General features: G+C 44.3%; 1 protein-coding gene across 2 annotated transcripts; it reads left to right on the top strand.

Moving 5' to 3' along the window:
* The first annotated feature begins 6 nt into the window (after positions 1-6).
* On the top strand, positions 7-16,371 carry SRP68 (signal recognition particle 68kDa). Of its 2 annotated transcripts, none has more exons than XM_010579353.1 (16): positions 7-73; positions 2,224-2,290; positions 2,849-2,962; positions 3,937-4,132; positions 5,408-5,490; positions 5,725-5,834; positions 6,209-6,291; positions 6,527-6,667; positions 10,049-10,147; positions 10,467-10,531; positions 10,843-11,002; positions 11,700-11,794; positions 12,037-12,166; positions 12,614-12,689; positions 13,542-13,594; positions 14,074-16,371. In XM_010579353.1, the coding sequence occupies exons 3-16, from the start codon at positions 2,901-2,903 to the stop codon at positions 14,299-14,301; spliced, it is 1,581 nt and encodes a 526-aa protein (XP_010577655.1). In that variant the 5' UTR covers positions 7-73; positions 2,224-2,290; positions 2,849-2,900; the 3' UTR covers positions 14,302-16,371. The 2 variants fall into 2 exon arrangements, with proteins under 2 accessions (XP_010577655.1, XP_010577656.1); XM_010579354.1 differs by lacking the exon at positions 7-73 and adding an exon at positions 205-635.
* Positions 16,372-23,175: the final 6,804 nt, after the last annotated feature.

Genomic DNA, 23,175 nt, shown 5'->3' with positions numbered 1-23,175 from the left:
GAGGAGAACAAGGAGAACGAGAGGCCGGTGGGGCCTCAGGCCGGTAGCCTCGGCGACAGCCTGGGCCTGGAGAGCATCCTGCGCGGCGGCGGGGGAACGTGGCAGGCCCGGCCCCGTGGGCGGCGGGGGGACGTGGCGGCCGCTGTGGGGAGCGCGGGGGCTTGCAGGCCCTGGGCGGGCGGGCACGGCCGACTCTGCTTCCCCGCGGGAGAGGGCCGGGCGAGGCGGCGGAGACTCCCCTGCCCCTGTGCGGAGGGCGGCGGGTCAGCCCAGGCCGCGGGGACCCGTGCCTCAGGCGGGAGCCGGGCTGTGAGCCCTGGGCTCGGGGCCCCGGAGGTGCCGGGCGATGCTGGCGTGAGCATGTCGGTGCGACGGCCTGGGCTAACCCTCGCCGTCCCTGGGGGTGAGGGTTTGACGTGGATGAAACCCGAGAGTCAGTTTTGCATTCCTGAGTTGTGGATTTATTCTTTACTTTGCAGCTTTTCCTTCTGAAACGCGTGACAGCTGTCGTCAGCCTTCAAAGCAGAACTCTGTGCTAGGCTGCGTGCTCTAGATACGAGCAGGCTGTCAGTAATCTTCTGGCCGTAATATTAGTGCTTGAAGCAGGCAGTAGTGGATAAAATAAATCTTAACAGGTATGCTGAGATGGCAAACGGGCTCCTCCAGATTTAGCAGTTATAAAATCTGATGTGGCATGTAAAGCTTGTGGCATTTTTGTATGTGAAACTTTCATGTGAAACTAGTCCAGCTGCACAGCTGTGATAGAGCTGAGTTTTATCTTCTGGGTAAGAGGAAAACCCAGGTGAAAGAAGGTTGCAATTTTCCATTTAGCATATGGCAGCTGTTGTAAAATTAGTAACTGTTGAGTAAGATGTGGACATAGTAATTGCCCTGGTAATGTTAAGAATACCTAAGTCAATGATAAAGTAAATAATATAGGGGATATGAATTCAGTGAGGAACTGCACAGGATAAAAGGCAGTCTGAAAAAATACTTAAGGTAGACAGCAAGGATGAAGCGTGCTATGTTGAGATATTGCAGTTTGACTTGTTTTTTCTACAAATGCAAATAATTCAGTTGAATAACTGTTGATGCAGGTCTTTAATACTTAAACTAAAGAGACATTTTTTTAGGTGTAATTCTGAGAAAACACTTCAATAGACATCCGTCATTTTAAACTTTAAAAGTCTGGTAGTTTCTTTTTTTTCTAGCCATAGTAATAGTGTTTCTTTCGGTGGGGTCGTTGTATAGTCTGGTTTTGGTTTTGTGGTTGTTTGGGTTTTTTTTAAGGCTTCTTGGTAAAGCTTAGAAGGGAAATTTTGGGATATATATACATACAGCGCAGAGGTTTCTTGTCTACGATGGAGATTTTCTTTTACAAAATAATCTGCCTTGTAAGCTGAATGGATAACGTCAGCAAATTTATTAGAATACAGTGTGATTTTATTTGGTAGTGTTACTAAGTGAATAAAGCAAGTACAGGATGCACAGAAATTGGCAAATATGCTAAAGAATGCAAAGACCGGATGGAAATCATGGAGTGATGCTATTGCAAGGCACAGGCCAGTGCACTCTTTCACAGAGTACTTGTTACAGTAATAATGCAGTAAGACTAGAAGTGTGTTGAAAAATTGAGTAGAAAATAAGCCCCCTGAATACTTCCTAAAAGCTCTTTTTGTGAAGTTCTCTGTATTCAGAAAGCAGTTTGTTTGTGGAAGCTGTGTCAGGAAGGCAGCAGTGACTCTGCTCAGTATACTTCTGTCCTTTTCCTGAGAGATGGGATGTTTAAGGGCAGGAAAGCTTCTCTCCGTTTCAGTTTTGCCAATAAAACTGTGTCACAAGTGTGACTGGGGAGGCGGTGTAGTGTAGCTAGGGCAGTCAGTTATATTAGCCTAGATGTGTCAGTTGGCATAGCTTATTATCCTGAAATGAGCTCTGGTAACAGCAAGACTCTTGTGGTTGCCTGTAAGAGGAGGTGCCTGTGGTATGTCTTAGTCCTGGCCTTGATGAAAGTCATAAAGCTCTGAAGTAAGCAGTGCAGTCATGAGGTCTTTTAGGATCATCACTTCTTTCAACTGTGTGTTTTTAGGAGGTTTTCGGGTGCCCCTCTGTTCAAAGTGCATTTGCTTAATAGAACCTATAGAGATTCCTTCTGTTATTTTGGGGTAGAACGAAGAACTGGTAACAGACTGTACTGTCAACCTGCCTTAACCTAAATTGCAGTCCTTCAGATTGTGAAGGAGTCTCAGCAGCAGCATGGTTTACGACACGGAGACTTCCAGAGGTACAGGTTAGTAAACAGTGTGGATGTCTTGGAGTTTCTAGTGTGACTTGGCTTACTTCATTTAACATGTAAACCTACTGTAGCAGGCAACAAAAATGATCTGCCAAGTAAATACCCCTTGACAGGTTGTTTCATGTGAAGCAATGTACACTTTTTTCATTAGATGTAATGTGCTGTGACTGTTCCATTTAGGAGGGTACAGACTGGCTCTTGTTTTTCTGTTGCCCTTTAAGAGCTCGTTTGTTAACACCTCACTGATAATCGCTATACTCTTCCAGAACTGAGTGTTCAATAAACACACATAAAGCAATTAGACAGTAAGGAGAACATAATTCTGATTTTTCAAGATCAGGAGTTATTATGTGTCTTCTTACGTTTTTTGTATTTATTAACCGCTGGTTTACAGGTAGTTTCTGAACTACCTCTTACGTATGTCTTATATGGAGATCTTAGTTGTTAAAACATCTGTCACAGCTTTTAGTCCTTTTTTTCTGGTTGGAGAGAGCAGTAAACAGAAACAAAGTTGTTCTTTGGCCAGACTGACTGTGGTCATCTTTTCTTTAGGGGTTATTGCTCCCGTAGGCTAAGGCGGCTCCGAAAAACTCTCAACTTCAAGATGGGAAACAGGCACAAGTTCACTGGGAAGAAGGTAACTGAGGAGATTCTCTCAGACAACAGGTACAGTCACTGGATGGAATCAAGCATTCAGTATACTGGTGAACAGTTTCTTTCATTTCAGTAATTTATTTTCATGGGGGTGTGGTGGAAAACTCAGAAATGCTTCTTTTCAGAGATGTCTGTTGTTGATATTAATAAAAGATGAAAGTTCAGGCTGCAGTGCAGGGGGAAGAGGCACTGCTCAGGTCCCACTTCATCATGTGAACAAGTAGGAGAAGAGGGAGCAGCAACAGCCAGTTCCTTCTCTTCCCTCATAGCTGCTAAAATGGGTTCTTTTCGTAGTCAGTAAATTACTTTGATATTAAAGAGGAGATTCTTATTCAGATCTGCTGCAAGGTAGCAGATCAGCAAGGAATGCTGATAACGTAAATGGTGTAGCCAGCAAGGTTGTGGTTGGAGACATAATCCCTTCCCTTTGAACAGAAATACTGGATTGCAAGTTTTACTTAGATTTTCAAAATCTGGCAGAATGCTTGTCAGAGTATGTGGAGAATAGCCGGGATCTTGGGCTCATTTCTCATCTTTTAGAAACACTTGAAATGTCTGCTGTCTCCTCTTGTGGGGAAAAGAAAACGTGATGCTGTCTTCACCTGTATTGTTAAGAAGCCAGATGCATTATAACATTAGCTGGTGGGAAAGCAGATATGTTTACCCACATTGAACCAGTTTGAAGAGCAACCTGAAATCATAAATCCCTTGTCTTTGCAATGTCTGTGGTGCTACAGAATGATACCAAATTCTTTTCCTCAGTTGGGTAATTACATTTCTGTGGTGAGAAGTACAGTAGAAGATAGTTAGGAATAATACGACTTTGTGTGCTTAGAATGTTAAGAAATAAAAGCGTCTACCTCTTATTAGCCAAGCTGAACTTGTGTTACCAAACTTTGCAGATCACATGGCAAAGAACTTGTAGTGATGTGGCCGTTCTTGTTTGAATGTAATTATTTTTTCATTAATTTTCCTCTGCCCTGTAGGTATTTGCTGTTGATTCTGATGGATGCAGAGAGAGCCTGGAGTTATGCCATGCAGCTGAAACAGGAAGCAAACACAGAGCCTCGCAAAAGATTTCACTTGCTGTCTCGCCTGCGCAAAGCTGTGAAACATGCTGAGGAGCTGGAGCGACTGTGTGAAAGTAACCGAGTGGATGCCAAAACAAAGCTGGAAGCTCAGGTAACCACTAGTAGTTTGATCTTGTTTTACAGCAAAAGCTGAACAAGAAACCTTTGGGTTTTGGGTGAAGAGATTATTCTCACCTAGCAATAGGTAATCAAAATGGACCGATTCTTGAACTGGATAATGTCTCCTTTTGAGTAGCTTGGACTTGCTATTAATGCAGCTGCTGGAATTGCAGAAATAACTAGTGGCACTAGCCAAGATGAGGACCTGGTGTTTAGAAGTTGATTATGGGTATCAAATGGTTGTCCTTGCTTTGGAGAGCAATACGTTTAAGAAACTATGCTCATCTGTTGAGTTACCTATTTGTTAAACACCCTAAAGTAGTGTCATGGATTAAGACCAGCCAACAACTATGCACCGCGCAGCCGCTTGCTCCCCCCAGTGGGATGGGGAGGAGAATCGGAAAAAAAAAAAAAGGTAAAACTCGTGGGTTGAGATGAGAACGGTTTAATAACTAAGATAAAATGTAATAATGATAATAATAATAGTAAGGAAAAGGAATATAACAGAAAGAGCAATAAACCCTAAGAAAACACAAGTGATGCGCAGTGCATCACCACCTGCTGACCGATGCCTGAGCAGTGATCCACCCCTCCCAGCCAACTCGCCCCAGTTAATATACTGAGCATGACATTCTATGGTATAGAATATCCTTTTGGTTAGTTTGGGTCAGCTGTCCTGGCTGTGCTCCGTCCCGGCTTCTTGTGCACCTGCTCAGTCAGCAGAGCCTGGGAAACTGAAAAATCCTTAACTTAGGATAAGTGCTACTTAGCAACAACTAAAACATCAGTGTGTTATCAACATTATTCTCACACTAAATCCAAAACACAGCACTGTACCAGCTACTAGGAAGAAAATTAACTCTATCCCAGTCAAAATCAGGACAAGTAGCTACCTAGAACACAAGACTCGAGGCTTCAGTTCCTGGAACAAAGTTGGAAAAAAAATTAACTAGGTTAATTAAAACTGCCATTTTGTAGTTTATTACTGGAAAAAAAAAGTTGTGTGACATCAGTGGACCATGTTGATTGCATAACAAGCAAGAAACATCTTTGCTTTCATCTCCTTAGAAATGTAGCAGTGTCAGTTAAGAGAAAAAAAGGTGGGTACCTAGTAACCCATAATCCAAGTCAGTTGTCTTTGGTGGGAAGACCAAATGAAAAGGCCAAGGCTTAATCACTTACTGTAGGCGTCACAGCAGCCTTCGTACTAAAGGTTGTACAAACTAGGCTGTCAATCACACGGAAATTGCCCTTGTGCTGTCTGCAGGCATACATGGCTTACCTCACAGGAATGCTTCGTTTTGAACACCAGGAGTGGAAGGCAGCAATGGAGGCTTTCAACAAATGCAAGTGAGTTCTCCCACTTCACCAACTTCATTTAGTAAATAGTATTGGATCAGTCTAGTAAGTTTATGTACTGTATGTACAGCAACTCTGTGAGTTGTTTAGTTAATTGTGCACTTAACTGGAAGGTACTACTGAAGAAATGGCATCCTGCAGAGTAGACACGCAAACTCTTCCCTTAAGATAGCATCTCACAAAACAACACTTACTGCAGTGTTAAATATTTATTCTTTGCTGTAGGACCATATATGAAAAACTGGCCAATGCTTTCACAGAAGAACAAGCTGTACTGTATAATCAGCGTGTGGAAGAGATCTCACCCAACATTCGCTACTGTGCCTATAATATTGGTAAGGAAAGGTGGGGTACCTAATGGCCGACAAAGAGCAAGACTTGTTCACAGGAAAAGAATATTGACTTGATAGTTAAATACTGGCCCAAGTGACATTGCAGTGAGTCAATAATATTTTGGGCAAATTCTGCACACGTTCAGGGTCAGTTTAGCAGTGGAGAAATACACTCATTTTGTGACAGTACATGTGGTTTTGTGTAAAAAGTCAAAATACCAGTTTGGAGTAGTTTGCTTATGAATTCAGAACGAGATTTCAAATTTATCCCCTTTGTCTCCAAATTGCCAGTATAAAATCTATTGATTAGCTTTTCTATATTAAAATAATTTGTGAACTCAGATGGAAATGTGATCTTGATTTGTTAATTCTGTCAGGTGACCAGTCTGCTATGAATGAGTTGATGCAGATGAGACTGAGGTCTGGTGGCACTGAAGGTCTTCTTGCAGAAAAACTGGAGGTAACTTATTTACATGCTTCAAGATGAAGCGTTCATTATCACTCTGTTGAGCATAAATATTGCTGCAACACACCATTCAAGAGCCAAAACGTACCAGAAGAGAGCAAGCAGGCCTGGGCTTTATGGGAAGCCTTTCCTAAAAAGTCCTTTGATTTCAAAATAGTCAAGTCTAATGTGAATTTGAGTTTTGGATACCTTAAAGTTCAAGCTCGTAAGTTCAGTCTGTTCTCTTCAGGCGCTGATTACCCAAACTCGAGCAAAGCAGGCAGCCACAATGAGTGAGGTGGAGTGGAGAGGAAGAACTGTTCCGGTGAAGATAGACAAAGTGAGGATCTTCTTGCTGGGGCTGGCTGACAACGAAGCAGCGATTGCTCAGGTAACCCAGAAGCCATCTCCAGTACCGGTATTCTAACTGTCCTCTTTCCTTCAGTGTGCAAGATACTACATGATACCTGGACTGAAAGCTTTTGAATAATCTTTTTCTTAAACTTAGGGTTGGAAGGCTAAAAGTAAAAGTGGGAATATTGACTGTAAACCAAAGCTGAAGTGTCAGTTGGGGATAGCTCCCACAATCTACAAAGTGGTAGTCTGGGAGATCTGTTCTGAGTATTACTGCTCTTTTGAACACTGTGCTGCCTAGAAGTGCTACTTTTCAGTGGCAGGGTGATAACCATTATTATTTGTAAGTCACTTGGAAATGAAGGTTACAGTTTTAAGAGAACTGGTTTTGAATTACTGTTCTAATTTATTTAAGTATCTTGCTCAAATGCTCCAGCTTCAGAGCAAGCACAAGAAAAAAGATATGTATCGATCACGTGTTTTTCAGCAGCAAAAAGCGATTTGCCAAACGACGCAGGTGCTGTGAGATTTATAGCATTCTTTTCTTGACTTGGGCAAATCCTCCAAAGCAGGAAGAGGATTACTAAATGTCAGGATGTAAATCAATTTGAAATGTAACAGTGCTGAAACACTTGCAGTGGCACGTGCATGTCTTTAGTAATGCAGTTTTCCACATTGGGCTTTTTCCTTGGAAATGGTGCCCAGGTGGTGTATTCTGCTTCCCAGTGGCTGCATACAGCACCCTTGCTGTTTGAAAAGGCAGTGAAAGGATCTTTGGTAACAATCGTTGCCACTAATGATGGGCTTTTTGCAGCGTCAAAACCCATTTATCATCAGGAGAATAATGATGATGAATAGAAATTTAAATGATAAAATGAAAACCCTACAAAGGTATAAGGCAAGAGCAGGGGGTACTGTTAAGAAGGTAGTGTGAGTAAGATAAACAGGATGTGGCTGGGTAGGAAACATTAGTGTTAACCAGTCTTGTCCTAATGTTATGAATTACATGTTGCTGAATTTACTTTTTTGGGAGGTAGTACATTAGTATGGCCAGCAGGTGGAAGTGCAGCTTAGAGTTCAGTGTTCCCTCATTTAATTTCTGTCCTGCCAGGCTAGCAGTTGGACATTTTCAGTTTAGTTGCCTTCTTTATTCCATAAAGCTGTGGCAAAACAGCGATCTGAATTTGTTTTCGTCTTGCTTTGTGTTCCTTGGAAGCTCTGACTAAACAGAGGAGTTTTGTGGTACCACATCACAACTAGTAATGGTGAGAGCTGAGCATGCAGCAGCAGTATTTACATTCCCAGAAGGCTAAAACTTGGCCTTTTCAAAGCAGCTCTGCAGTTGCTGTGTCAGCTGTGATGGGCAGTCCGGCTTCAGCTAAATGCACTGTGGTTCCTGGGATCTTTGGCACCTTTCTGCTAGTCTTCACTAAGTTGAAACCCTAACATAACAGCAGTGCTCTTCAAGGTTTGACTGGAAGCAAACACAAATGTGTGTTTTGTGTAAAAATGGAGATTCTCAGTGCAATTACACCTTCAGTATCTTACTGGTAACGGGAGAAACGGAACAAATAAGCCAAACTGAAATACGAATCCAAGTTTAAAATTACTTGTGTCAGCCTTTTTGTAGACTTGAATGCATGACTTCAAGGGCCCATTGGCTAGCCAGGTAGAAGGGAGAAGGTTAAAGGGCAGAGTGATGGAAGTGTGCTCCTATCTGGTATTGCCTCAAGGATTCTGTGGTCATCTCTGGTAACTAGGACTGTAGCAAAAATGGGTGGTAATAACTTCTAGGGATGATACACAGTGTTTTAGAACAAAGAAAAAATAAGAAGTGAGCACTCCTAGACTTTCAGAAGTGGGTTCAGTGGGGTTAGTAACCTTGATCTCTTTAAGATGAACCTGTGCTGTTTTATCAGGACACTTGAATCACCAGCTGTAGCACTTGCATCTCAGTTTTATGATATGATACCTCCCAAATCAGAACATGTGTGTATTTATGCATAGAATCAGCTTAACCTTACGAGGTTTTGCTTCAAAAGGAAAGCCCTTGTTTCATTGCACGGCCCAGCCCTTTCCCTGTTTGTGCTTGACTGATGATCTAGCTATGTCTGTTTTCATTTTTGTGCATACAGTGAAATTGCTGTGCTCCTCTGGGTGAGGTTGAGAATGCTGTCAAACTTGTCTCTGGTTATTCTCAGTAGTTAGTCCCACCTTAAAAATTCTTGCAGCAAATCTCAAAAAAAAACCAAAACAAAAAAACCCAACCAAACAACAAAAAACCCCAAACAAAAAACAAAACCAAACCCCAAAACCCACCTTCATCTCAGGTCAAGATACCTGAGGCTTTGTGAGGGACTAAAAATAACATTCCTTAATGGGTTTGCAAACCTGAGAAGTGGAGAGGCAGAGACTGTAGAGCTCTACAGAAGATAAACAAGTGAGCATATTTTTAGATAGTTTTTTATTCATTTGGACAATTGCAAATTTATTGCAGCAAAGTTTATCTTATGCTATTACACGAGATGGAAGTGGTATAACACAGTGCTGATACACTTTAATCTCTCCTTTCATTGCTAAGTTTGAGGTTTGTTTCTGGGCAGTTTTCTCTTACTGAATTAGTAAGAGTCTTGTGATCTCCATCTGGTTACCTTCTTAGTCACCTGAAATGGAAGCTAAGTTTGCTTTTGGGTGCATTGTTTAGTTGGGTACATGATATGCCAGTCCATTAGGCAGAGATCAGGCTTCAACTTGTTTTTTAAAATTTCAAATTCTGGTTTTGGGGCAGAAGGCCAAAAGCTGCTTAGTTTTTTGACAAAACTTGTGGTGACAACAGAAAAGCACTCAGTCATTCCTCCTACTAAAATACAGGGTTACTTTAAAAAATGCTTCAAACAAGCAAATCATTGCCACTGTGAGCATTACTAGAGTGGGAGTGTGGAAAAGATAATCATCTACATGTTCTTACCACATGAGAAAAGTTAAATCAGCATAACAAGAGCAGTCTACATTGGTAGTTTGCCAGTTCAGTAATGCTCAGCTCTTCTTCCGTTGCTGGGCCTTTCCCACAGTGCAGTCCAACCTCAGCTGTTCTCAGAGCAATGTGGGTGCCATCCTGGAAGGGAATGCAGTTGCTGGGAAGGTAGCTGTTGCAGGGATGAGGCGGTCAGAGCTGTGTGTGCTAGGCCTTTGGTGCTGGTAATTTCTCAGCACTGACCACGTTTCCTGCAATTTCTGGCAGTTTGCCCTGTAGAATATACTGCAGACAGGTACAGATTGGAGTTCTAGCTACCCATGGATCTTAAAGCCATAATTTGGGAGAAACTTTGTTTAATCTCCTCAGTTAATTCTTGTATCATGGGATGCAAAATACAAAAATTTCTAATAGATATCTGTCTTAAATTTCCTTTTCTCTTAGGCAGAAAATGAGGAGACAAAGGAACGCTTGTTTGAATCTTTACTCAGTGAGTGTAGAGATGCCATTCAGGCTGTTCGGGAAGATCTGAAACCAGACCAGGTAAGCTGCAAACATCAGTGTTCCTACTTTCAACAACATAGCGTTTCTTTGGGACTGATTTGTTATTGTTAAACTTGCTTAACAGTAAAAGTGGCTGGGATTTCTTTAATAAAAAGCTGCAAAAGAGTCTGTCACCTTTGATTTTATTCTCTTCAGAACTGGAGGGAGTGAATACCAATGTAGAAGCCCTTGTTCTTTTCTCTAGAAGTTTGTTAAAACTTCCATGGTTTACCCAAACCTTGAGTTGTTTCTGATGTTTTCTTCCCTTGGCTGCCAGTTCTAAGTAAATAATGCAGTGTTTTGTCCCCAATTTATGCAGAAGCAGCGAGAACACTCTCTGGAAAATGATTCTGGGAAGGTGTCCAACATCCAGTACTTACACAGGTAATAGGCAAACATTGCTGCCTGTACTAGTGTGAAGAAGTCATGCTCTTATGTCAAGATTTTATTTTTGTTTTTGTTTTATGGAGTTTTTGTTCTGGGCCTTGGATCTCAAAGGATGACTGTATGGATAAGGATCTGATTCATGCAGCTTTGAAAACATTTTACTTAAGGCTCACATGTTGACCTTTCAAATGTTTTTTTCCCCTACTAGTATCAGCTTAGACTGGGGCGAGGAGTTTTTTCAGAACAAAGAGTAATGTCTGAGTAGTTCTGGCAGTCTGCTAATAGTATTTTATCTTTTATCTTTTTAGTTATTTGACTTATATCAAGCTGTCAACAGCCATCAAGCGCAATGAGAGCATGGCAAAGTCTCTGCAGAAGGCACTGCTGCAGCAGCAGCGGTCAGAAGAGGATGGTAAGCGCGCACCACGGCCTCAGGACCTGATCCGTCTTTATGATATCATTTTGCAGGTAAGGCTGGGAAAACAAATCTAATTCTTCATACTGACTGGAGAACTTTGGTACAAAAAGTTATTGTAGAAAATACAGCAGTGCAGGTGAACTGCCCTTGAAGTCTGAAGAGCAACTGAGTACCTACAGCTACCTTGTTGAAGATGTTCAACATCTACATGAAACAGAAAAAAACGCTTCTAGCTGTGAACAGAAAGTGCTGCTAGAATGGGTGCCCTTGGTTGTATGCTCTAATGCAGTTTTAAGATAGCTTTTCTGACTCTTTTATGCAGCACCCTGATAGCTGCCTTAGTTTCTGCTGGCCAGAGAAAGCAGCTGAAAATACTTAAAAGGCACTTGTTCTTCATAAGCAGCTTCTCAATTTCTCACATGAATTTTCTATTAACTGTGGGAGCCTGTTGCTGAAGCTGTTGTGAATGTGAAAGGGAAATGCCTTATGAAAGAATTACTTCATGTGAAATCTGAGGAGTCTTTGTCCTAATTCCTGTTTGTGTCAGGAAATCTGTCCTGAGGGCAAACTTGCACAAGTTTCAATGAGTGTCCTTCACAAGGTTAGCATACTGATAATTAGAAAACTGGAAGCTATTTCCATGGGAGTGTACTGTTGACTTGTTAAAAGGGGCAGCTTTCTCTTACTCCAGCAGATTCCAGAGGAAAACAACGCCTGCATTTGTTACTCTTGCTCTCTTTTGCACAGAACCTTGTGGAACTGACACAGCTTCCTGGCCTAGAAGAGGACAAGAACTTCCAAAAAGAGATTGGATTGAAGACACTTGTGTACAAAGCTTACAGGTGACTGAGAAACAGCCAGGTTTTCTTTAGCAGGCATTACATCTTCAAAGCTTATTATTCCAAAGCTCTATGTGCTGTACAGGACTTTGATGCGGTTGCATCTGCCCTTTTGTGAAATGAAGACTGGATGCTAAAGGGAAACTGGCCAGTGCTACTTAATAATATCTCCTGTTATCAGTCATTTGAGTTGGCAAAAGGTATGGATAACAAACATGTCAAGGATCCACTCTTTACTGTTGCAGGTGTTTCTTCATTGCACAGTCCTATGTCCTGGTAAAGAAATGGAGTGAAGCTCTTGTTTTATATGAAAGAGTGCTGAAATATGCCCATGAAGTTCAGTCAGGAGCTGGAGCTTATATGAACAGCTTGAAGGTAGGAACCCAATCCTGTGTGTAGAAGAGAGCTGAAGTTTATGAAAAAGCTCTGTCCTGGTATTATTGTCAATTAGGTGCCAGGCCATTGCAATTCAAGACTGGTCTTTAAGTAGGGAGAAGAGTAATACAAGTGTGACTTCTTGACACATTATAGTAGTGACTTTCTAGTGATGTGGAAACACTTCAACTGGCCACTTCCTTTGGGGGAGAGGCAGACTTGCTGTAACAACTCCATAACAATTTACCACTTTTTTTCACATGTGTATTTTCTGTTATACAACTTCTGTACTGCCTGAAGGGCTGTACTGTAGCTTTTCCCCTTCTGGGAAGTCTTATCAGCGCTAGGACTTAATTTCTTAGTTCTTACTTTGTCAGGTTTTACCTTTGCCCTAACTCTTAAACTGGCATATTTCAGGCTCTCAAATGATTTTCTTTAATGACCTAGGAGCTGCCTGATGTTCAGGATCTGATCACTCAAGTCAATGCAGAGAAATACTCCTTGCAAGCAGCAGCTATATTAGGTGAGTTGCACAATTATGCTAGAGCTCTAACGTCTCTTGAATAGTGCCCCTGCAGCTATTTCATTCCTTTTATTTAATTTCTGAAGTTCCAAGTGTTTTTCCACTTCACTCTGATCTATGTAGGCTCTGGAAAATGTTTCCTCCGCCCCCAGTTCTAGCTGCTTCTAGCTGTGTGTAGTGTAGCTAGGCAACCAATGAGTAGACATTGGGCATCTTGCTCCCTGCCCAGAGATGCGAAAACGCTTCATGAGGGCGTGTACCTGTTTTGGTAACCTGCACAGAACACTCTGTTTACTGTTTAATTTTTTTACTGCAAACAAGTTGGCCTTACTCATCCCAGTTTTGCCTAGCTGGGAGAACTACTGAGAAAGGGGAGAGCAGTGATGTTCTGCTCTTCATCAGTGTCAACCAGGTTAGTGGAACTTTGGGGGAGTGGATGAACTTTGTGATTTCTTGGGCTGCTGTTTTTGCTGTGCCTGCTGCTGGAAACCCAAGATAAGTAATGGATTGCCTTGTCTTTTATTGCCTTAATCTTGTTTTAACAGACCCCACTGGGGTCTTCTCATCATCTTCTGCTTTGTGCTTAACTCAAAATCTGTGCTTCTTTCAGGAGTTTCTTGTGACAATGTGAAGGAGAAGCTTTCCATCACTGGAGAGCTGTGTTGGCTGTAGATGAGTGTGTGTGATCCTCTTAGTCTAGAAAGCAAGTTGAGTCTACTGAAAATATTGTCTTGTGTATCCCAGAAAGCGAGGCTCATAGCTACGCTTGGAGGACAGCTGACTCCTGAGACAGTCTTACTTTATGCCAAGATCTAGCCTGTTATTCTTACTGCTTTTTCTTCAATTTTGCAGATGCAAATGATACTCATGAGACTGAGTCTCCATCTCAGGTCAAGGATGGCAAGGTAAGAGCTGAGAGCTCAGGCAAATTCCAGTAGTGTTCTTAATGAACTTTACTTTTAACTTGTTACCTGAGTGTCTCTTGCAACTCAAGAAATGTCATGCTGATTGGAGTTTCATCATGACTAGTATATTTAAGAGATTTTATTAGGCTTGTTTTCATTCTGCAAGTCTGGAAGGTGGCTGACAGAGTGGGGTTCCTTGGGTAGGAGCTAGGCAGCTCCTTGCCTCTTCTAGTATGGCATCTTTTTTCTTTTTTTCTTAATTTAGCTTTCTCCCTGCACATGGGAAGGTTTTCCAGAGATCCTGCAGTGATGTTTTGACAGGGGTTCAAATCATCTTCAAGGGCCCAAGATGTCACATAAGGGAATTTCAGCTTCTGTTGTCTCAGTTGCTGCTTAATCAATCCTCTTTGCTTGTTTGACACTTGTCAGCTTTGACTCGACATGTGTTTAATCTGTGTTTCTGCACTGGTCTTTTTCAGCCACTCTCGGAACGGTTTGAGACTTTCTGTCTGGATCCTTCTCTTGTCAGCAAGCAAGTCAGCCTTGTGCACTTCCCTCCGGGCTTCCAGCCCATTCCGTGCAAACCCTTGTTCTTTGACCTGGCCCTTAATCATGTTGCTTTCCCACCTCTGGAGGACAAGGTGGAGCAGAAGGCCAAGAGTGGCCTCACAGGATATATAAAGGGCATCTTTGGATTCAAAAGTTAACCAGGACCCCATGAGGAACAGAGGTTTTATTCTGTATTGAAGGAAAAGCTCCAAGAAGTTCTAGGACACAAATATCAGCACCTGAAACCAACAGAGGGAAGTTTTACCACCTTCTTCCCTATGTTGTCTGTATATGTCTGTGCACTTATATTATCTCCCAGTGTATTGAAGACAAACAATCTATTCAGAAACATATGTACACTATAAATAGCTGAAAATAATCTGGAGCACAGAGAAATTCCTTTCTGCTTGGAGAAGTTGGAGCTTGCTTTGTGACCAGTGGCCTGTTCAGGGCCAGTACACATCTACTTACCATGGACCAGGGCATAGCCATAATTTGATTCCTTCCTCTGCCCTATTATTTGACACTATAATTTGGTATTTGGGTCTAGAAATCTGGGTGTGATGGGGCAACGGAGGCAAAAGTAGATGCAGAACTAAACCAGCAAGGTGAGGCTGCATAAATCAAGGCTATGAAACAGTAGCCAAGGGGGCTAACTTCTCCTTCCTTTTTGACTCCCAGAAGTGTCTGTATTTTTTAAAAATGTAACATTCAGAAATAACAATATAGAGCCTCTTTCCTTATTGATAAGGATGGCAAATACCTTACCAAATGTTAATGGTTACCCCAGTTGTGGTAGAGTATAACCTGAATTTGTACTCTGGGCCAATACGATCCTTCTTTATTGAGATACATCTTGTTAAATACCTAAATACAGTATAGAACCTATTCCTACAAGGCGCTTCCTGGGAAACTAGCTTCATGGGTGGCTTTAAAAATACCTACTTGCTCTTCATGGGAAGTTGGGTGTCTCAATGTTTGTTTTGTCTCTGATCTAAACCTTGCCTGAAAACAAGATGATCTTTTTCTGGAGTTCATCTGTTGCTTTTTTCCTCATCCTTAGTCAGTAGATACACCTGAAATGAGGAATAAGCAACAGAAGACCAGTAAGTTCTTGAGTGATAGATCTCTGTCATGCCAGACAGCTTTTTTTTTTTATAAAGCGCCCAGGTGCTGTGGTGATAGGCACTTTCAAAATGCGGGTAACTTCATAATTGTGATCATTTAAACAGGAAAAAAAAAAAAACCAAAACAACACAGTACATGGGGCAGAACTGTTCCTAAATAAAGTATTTGGAAGTTTCCACCAGCAGTGTTTGGGTTTTCACTAAGTCTGTAGCTGGAAGGTGAAACAGCAGTTTGTTCTAGCTGCCTTAACTCTTCTGCACTGGTTGTCTTGACTTTGCATTGTTTCTCCATTTTTAGGCACTGGAGTTTAGTAGGGGTGGAAACAGAAGAACTGTTTTAAATGATCAAGTTGTTGTCATGGGAATTTTCCATGCAAGGTGTGCATGTCAGATGAATGCAGGGAATTAACAGTTCCCATTATTTTAATATGAATGTTTGCTGCTTTGTTCCAAGTCGATCTGATTTGTGAGTTCTCAAAGTACAAAGCAACCTTCAAGAGGACTCTGTGCTCAGAAAGGGGTAAGAGAAGGAGGAGGAACTTCTTGTTTGTGTTTAATTTTTGCAACATGGAAACAAAATTGGAATTTCTCATATTCTGGCTAATTCCATTTGCCTCTGGATGCCAGGGGGATTTTACAAGAGAAGGGGAAAGTGTAGAGCTGAAAGAAATGTGGAAGACTTTATTCTTCCGATGACAATTTCTAGAAAACATGGTCTTGAATGGCAGATTTCTCTTCCCCATAAAGCCTGTTTCCTTTTAGACAAGGAAAGGTCATGCAGTAACTGGCGCAAGCATCAGCTGGTTGATCTGCTTCATGGTACCTCTTTGTGTGTACGTTAATCTGAGCTTCTCTCTCCTTTTCAGCTTTTTTATCAAATCACTTTGAGAACTGTTCTACTGTTTGGTTTGCAAACCAAACTCCTTTCTGCTTTCCTACCACAAATCTGTGTGGTGGCTGGATTGATTCCAGTGAAACTTGTACTGTGGCCACTTTCTAATTGGTTACTGTTACAAAAAGCTAAGGGCGATTGGCCTCTTCATGTCAAACACCTTTTGACAGATAACTGATTAGTTGAATGCAGATAAGAAATCTGAAAACAATAAAGTTTTATTCCTGACCTCTGAGGTGTGTAGTTTCTGTTGAACATTGAGAACACCAAGCACTCTGCCTCCAAAGCATTCAGAGGATCAAGGTCATGCCGTCACCTGGGGCTACTTAACCCCTGGAGAATGGCCACTTCGTTCTGGAGGAGGATCTTCTGCCTGAAGGCTCAGATAACAACATGCACCACTCTCCGAGGTAACTTGGCTTATTTGTTTTGATGTAATGCTAATGGAAAGTGAGTAGAGTGGGGTTTGTAAGCAAGTGTTTTGACTTAAATAATGTGGAAGGCACTGATGAGGCACTAGGAAAAAACTAAAAATGTAAAAAAAAAAAAAGTACTGTTATTCAAATCACCCATATGATGAAAACCAGACTTGCAAAGTTCATTCAGGCTCTTAGCCCAGCACTGGAGATTGGAATGGCAAAGGTGAGGCTTAGATGGCAGCAGTTGTAAGGGAATGGCATGGGCAAGTGAAGTGTCTGATGTGACATATGGAAGAACCCATTCCCCTGGAACTGCCAAGTGTTAGTTGTGCCTGAAACAGCCAGAGCAAGATGCAGAGTGCTGGTTTGTGGTGCTTGGAAACCTGCTTCCTTATTGCTCTCTTCTTTCATTAGGCTGTACTGTTTGCTTTAAAGTGTTTGCTCTCTTTCCATGAATTAATTGGCAAGTAGGCCGCACGGTTGCCCTCAAACAGGAAGCTCCAGCAGAATGGTCAAGATTATTACTTTCAATGAGCTTTTCCTATGCAGTATCTTTGGGCTTAGCACTGGAATTTTAATTACAGGCTGAGCTAGCCATGCCTGGTACCATTGCATCAGTTAAAATAGGAATGAGATGTACATCGTGGCCTTCAGCCCCCCCCATCAGTGATACACCTGTGTCTTGGGTGATGATCACTTCTGGTCATGCACTCTGAGGGGTCCAGTGACAATGGATAGGTCTTGAGGGATGTGTGGGCTATATGGGAAATGATTAGCATGAGACAAACTGGGCAGTTTTAAGGAGAGAAATGAGAGGTGACGTGTGGGACAGTAATAGTCTGGCCTGGGAGCTCCTAAATAACAGTCTCTGCCTCCTTGAAAACAGGGGAATTGGGGGTATTTTAAACTGAAGGTATTGTGCTACCAGAGAAAATCATTGCTGTCTAATCCAAGCTGCTTCAGATGGACAGCATCCCAGGTGAGCACTGGCAGCAAGTTCTCTAGGGCCTCTGTGGCTGCCTTATATTGATGATCTGGTTGCAGGTTCAGCTGGCAGCCTCTATTGGGTGCACCTGGCAATAAAAGGCTACAGTCCCTGGAATTTCAGTGTTGGAAGTGCTTGTCCAACTACAGTGGCAGTGAGTAGAACTAGTTCTTGGAAGAAGATGCGTTTGCTGAGAGATGTCGGTGCTCCCACATAGCTCTTGTCAACTGCCCCCTTAGAGCTGCAAGCACAAATACCCCATGGTGTTCAGCTGGGGATGTAAATTGGGAGTTTGCTCACTTAAAGGAGTGATTTGATGTGATCTTGATTGCATACGGCTGCTCCTCTTCAGGATGGGATTGCTATTTTCAAGCATAAGAACAGCTGGAGGTAGGTTTGTCTGCCAAAGAAGAGCCCTTTCTGATCCAGGTGGGAGGAATGCATGGTGTGTGCCCCCAGTGTGTAATAGGAAGCTCCAAGAGGAAGGGTGTAATGCAACAGAAAGCAGACAATGATCCTGAAAGCTGCTCGGTAGAGGTGGGCTAGCAGCACCCCGTGTGCTCTGAGCTTTCCTGGGGCTGAGGCAGGAGCAGCAGCAGCAGCTCTCGGTGGCTGCTTTGCCTTCTTCTCCCTCCCCTGCTCTGAATTGAGGAAGTGCTGGGCAGCACTGCGGGCTGCAGCTGCCTGTCCAGCCCAGCTCAGAAACCTGGGTCACTGCTCAAGTCCCTCTTCTTCCTGGGACCTGCTCTGGCCACCCCTCTGGCCCTGGCACTCAGAGGATTTGGTGTGGAGCGACTCGGTGCTCCGGGAGCTGATCACGCAGCGGTTTGGAGGGACACACCTACAGCAAAGGTTTGTGCCGGGCTTTCGCTTCTTGGGCTCACCCAAACTGCGCCAAGGGTGAACAGGTTTGTGAAATGCAGCCGCTCCCTGACCCTCTCCCTTTGGGTGAGGTCTCCTTGGCCTGAGTGTGCTGCTTTGTGTCTGTGGAGGAGAGGCTTGGTCCTTTGCTAGCCTGCTGCAAAGTCACCTGAACTGCCGGTCGGGTAACTGCTGCTGTTGCTGCAAAAATCCCATCTCTTGTGGAAGTGGGTCACGGTGGGATTTGGGTGGGGACAGAGCCGGTGCGTCCTTGCTCCGGAGCATCCAGCCTGAATAGCTGGAGTGTCCTCACTCTTCATTTTTGTTTGCATTGGGGATTTACTTTTTGCAGCAGGGTGTGAATTAGTGCCTTGCTCTGTGCTGAGCACTGGATTACAGTGTTTGGGTTAGAGCTAAGCCCAAGTGCAAATTCCTGTGCGCAAGGGAGGTGGCTGTGTCCATCCCCCCCGCCGACTGTGTCCCCAGCCCTTCTCTGGGCTGCTGCAAGTAACCTGGGGTGAAAACCTTCCCACCTCTGGCCTAAAAAGCGCTAATAACTCAGAGGAGGAGGTTTAAAACCACTTTCAAAGGGTGTAGTTTGCATGTCTGTTGTGCGCACGTGGCCTTGGGCGCAGCTTTCATGTTCTCCAGTGCCATCGAATTCAAATTTGGACCCAGGTCCTAGGGTGTACTTAGCATTTTTAGGCACTGCTGTACTATGATCTTTGGCAAACTCCTCCACAGCTGGGCACCTGTAGTGTTGGAGTTATTAAAGTTAAAATTCTTGCTCTGGAAATAATCATCTTGTCCTTCCCTTGCTGGGCTGTGGGATGGTGGTGTCTGTGCACAGAACAGACACGGCAGTTTGCCCGAGGCTCGCACGCTGTACATGAGGATTAGTGACTCTCATCCCCAGCCCGTGGTCAGTCCGGGGAGCGATGCTGTGGCTGTGGTGCCCGAATGACTAAAGAGCAGCATCAAAGCCTCTGAATTACCTTCAGTGCTTGCCTTTTTCCACAGAAGCGGGAGAACATCTAATTTTCTCAGAGCATCAAATTAAGTCAGGGAAGGCGAAGTCTGGCTGCACAGAATTAGTTGTGGCAGACAGATTCATCCCGCTCTGGTCCCTGCCTGTGACACAGAAACACTCACCACCAAATCATGCAAGAGCACCTCAAAAATGGAGCTTTGCAGGAGATTCACATCTGATTGAAAAGCACTCAGGGCTTCTGGGCTTGCAGGCTGTGGTTGGGAGGTGTGAGCCACCCCGGCTCAGCAATGCTCCAGGCTGCTGCACCCTCCGTCCCCAAAGACAGGCTGGGGTCCAGCGCTGCCCTCCCACCTGAGAGGTGGTTTGCAGGGGCTGTCACTGCTCTGGCCCCTACTCCCTGCCTCGGTGGCCCAGGAGGGATTTGTCTCCTCTCCTTGCTAGCCCTGCACCGCGAGCGGAGCCTTTCCGTGGGCTTGGTTTGGTTTGGAGGGAGACTGAAAGCATGATCCTTCCTAGCTGGTGTGTGAGCATCTCCTTCCTAATGCCCTTCACGTCTTGCCAAATGGGGTGCTCCAGCCTGGACCCCTCTTTTCTGAGCGCCTGCTCTTTCAGTCACCTCTTTGTATCGAGGCCAGAAGTTTTTTCTCCCAAGCAGATACACCTTTGAGCATTCCAGGTATACGTGTTTCAGCTGGCCACCACCTGCAATACAACATCCTGCAGGTATTTTTGCACATTACAGGGCCTTTGCGTTGCAGTTGAGTGTGGAGGCACACAGGAGAGCAAACCTGTCCTCACGTTTAACTTTCCATCACCCTAAAGTGGGCCGATTGCCTCGTGCTTTAGCCCAGGGTTTGTAGGGGACTCTCTTCTCCAGGGCACTGCCGTTTGAGAAAAGCAGCTTTTCTGGGAGACATGAAAGAAACCTACCCAAAAAGCTCTGCTCTCTTACCCTGATTTCATGGGGTGTTTCTCCAGCTGTGCTGTGTGTGTGAAGGTTGCCTTTCCATGCAGGTGTTTAATTACCTCTTATTGCCTGGTTAATGATCTAGGACACATCTTGTTCAGATCCAATCACTGTGTTTGGGGAGCAGCTCCCTTTAGCAGTCACTGGATAATAAAGCCAAATTTGCAGGCTGCATCTTCTAAGTTATAAACAAGTTTTCCAGACAAAGTGTCTTGAGAATCTGCCATTAGCGAATTTATTTAGTGCTATTACAGCCTTGCTAATCCTCTGGGGAGAGGAAAATCAGGCTAACGCATAGCTGCTGTAGGGAATTGCCATGATGTCCTGCTCATTAGCCCTAGGGCTTAAACTCAGAAGAAGCTGTGGGATGCTGTGATGAGCCTGGAGAGGTGATGGGGTGGGAAGCAGGCAGGTCCTTTTGATGTCTGAAGGGTCTAGGGATGAGTAGTCCATAAAAGCCTTGGGACGGAGCTGTTAACGAGATGGTGTGGTGCAGAGGTCCTCTGTATTTAGAGAGATAGGACTTCCCATTCGTGCCGGGGGAGCTGTGCTGGATTCGGCCTCCTCTGGTCTTCTGGGGAAAGGTCCCTGGAGCTGAGCCGGCTCTGAAGCCAAAGCCCACTTTCCTCTGCTGACTCTGGCAGGGCACTGAGCCCAGCCCCGTCCCAGGAAGCTTTTTAATGGGTCTTAATCAGACCTGCAGGGAGAAGGGGTGGGGGCCTTTGCACTTCTCCGCTTACCAATTGCTAAAGATAAAGCAAAGCAAAAGAAGTTTTGAGGACTGAGTAATTTTAGACTTAGGAAAATCAAATATTCTATTTTCCCAGTGGGGTAGCAATTTTTTAAAATAGGTGGGCTATTCTGAGGCTCTGGAGTTTCACTTTGGCTTGTATGAAAACTGCTCCACAAGTAGGAAAAAAAGGCTGGGATAAAAATGATATGAAAAGGTGCTGTCCTTGACATCTGTGAGGCAAAGGAGGCTGACCTGTGCATGCACAGTGGGAACAGGCTCTGATACCTCCCAAGGGGGTGAGCGTCCAGGGGCCTGTGGCTCCTGACTCCCGAGGCTGCTCTTCATGCTCTGCTGTTCTCCATGGCTTTGGAGACCCTTAGGAGGGCTTCCCTCTCACTGAGGACAGCCCAAGTCTTACAGCCTCTGTCTCCAGTTGCAAAGACCATGTATCCTTTGCAACAAGTCTCGGTCTGGGCTGGCTGTAGCTGCTGGTCCTGTTGCCAGACAAGCAGCATCTCTGCATAGAAAAGCATCTGTCAGCCTCGTGCATGTCTGAAACCATTAGAAATAATCAGATGCTGAGTGCAGGCAGGAGCAGCTGTGGCTTACCTCCTGCTTCTTCATGGGAATGAAGACAAGAGGTGAGATGACAGAGTAGGGAGCTTTTCTCCAGCTGCTGGGCGCTGCCTGTCTGACCACACGGCCGTGAAGCTCGTCCTTTGTCCTTGGGGACGTGGTGGTGGGTGCTGCTGGACAGGGTGGTTGGTGAGATGGATGTTTGGTTTTATTTGGTGTAACTATGACTGACCATTAGCAGGGGCTTTACAGGGGTGAGGAGATGCATGAACTGCTCTTCCATAGGTGGTGTTTTATGAACAAATCAAGGCTGTTTCCAGGTGTATTGAAGACTAAACCCTCCTGCATCTGTGCTCACTGATGGTTCCTACTTTTCTCCTCCCACCTCCCAGCTGTTCAATTTGTTGTAAAGGTCCTTCCATTGCTCTGCCACAGGCACCTACCACTTCTACAGGGTCATTTAAGACCTTAATGTTGGAGTTTTCCCTGCAGTGTCTGGCCAGCAGCAGCTCTTGGTGGTGTGTCGTGGGAGGCTTGTGCAGCATAAGGGCTCTGCTTGTTGCTTTGATTTCAGCACATTGCTTGCCAGGAGAATGATTTCAAGAATGAAAAAGTTCAAAAGCAAGGAGGCGAAGTGGGAAGAAAACTCATCCAGAGGACTAGGTGTGCAGAGGGTGGTCAGGAGGGGAGAGGAGAGGTGCAGAGGAGGCAAGTATGTTGTCATCCAGAAGGGCAAATGGTATTATCAGGTAATAGTAAATCATTTATGGGTCATATTAAGCCATCACCTCCTCTGTAAAAACTTGAGAGGCCTGCCTGATAACAAAGGCACGCCATCCTCTAAACTCCTCCTCTGCCAATTTCTTAGGAAAGATTATTCCAGGATTGTTCCTGAAATCTTCCTTCCCTGAAATGTTACCTGTTCACCAAGGTCCTCTACACAGCTGTGCCTGCTATCTGTCCCTGCAGGCAACCTCTACTCATCTGTGTGAGCAGCAAGAAGCATCTGGTTATGTGACTGCTCTGTAAAACCAGGCATCTGCATCCTGGCACAGCTCCAGGCTACTGAGATGAATCCCCAGATCCTCTTCTGGAAAGCAAATAAAATTATGATGATGTGACTTCCCATATGATCTCCTGTTGTGTCTGGAGCCCTGCCAGAGCAGCCAGCCCCAGGTCTATAACCCCAGGAGATAAGTCTCAGCCCCCAAAGTGAGCTGTAGCCTAGCTGGGGACTTGCCTGGGCAAGACACAACCTGCTCTTGGACTGGCTTTGTCTGTAGATCAATGGCAGTGTTTCAAGGCTGGTCGAGCTGGAATGAAAGGAAGGCTGCCCACCCCTGGCCTGTCCTCCTCATGGATGATCTCGCCCGGGCAAGGCAGCTCTGCCTGCTGTGGCAGCAGGAGCTTAGTCCCTGTTGCAGTGCAGAGCGATCATGTTGGAAATCAAGCTGGGATGGGGGATGGCCGGGAGGTGGGAG

This window comes from Haliaeetus leucocephalus, unplaced genomic scaffold (assembly GCF_000737465.1).
Source record: "Haliaeetus leucocephalus isolate CR32 unplaced genomic scaffold, Haliaeetus_leucocephalus-4.0 Scaffold657, whole genome shotgun sequence".
NCBI lineage: Eukaryota > Metazoa > Chordata > Aves > Accipitriformes > Accipitridae > Haliaeetus > Haliaeetus leucocephalus.
This window is presented reverse-complemented; position numbering and strand designations above follow the sequence as displayed.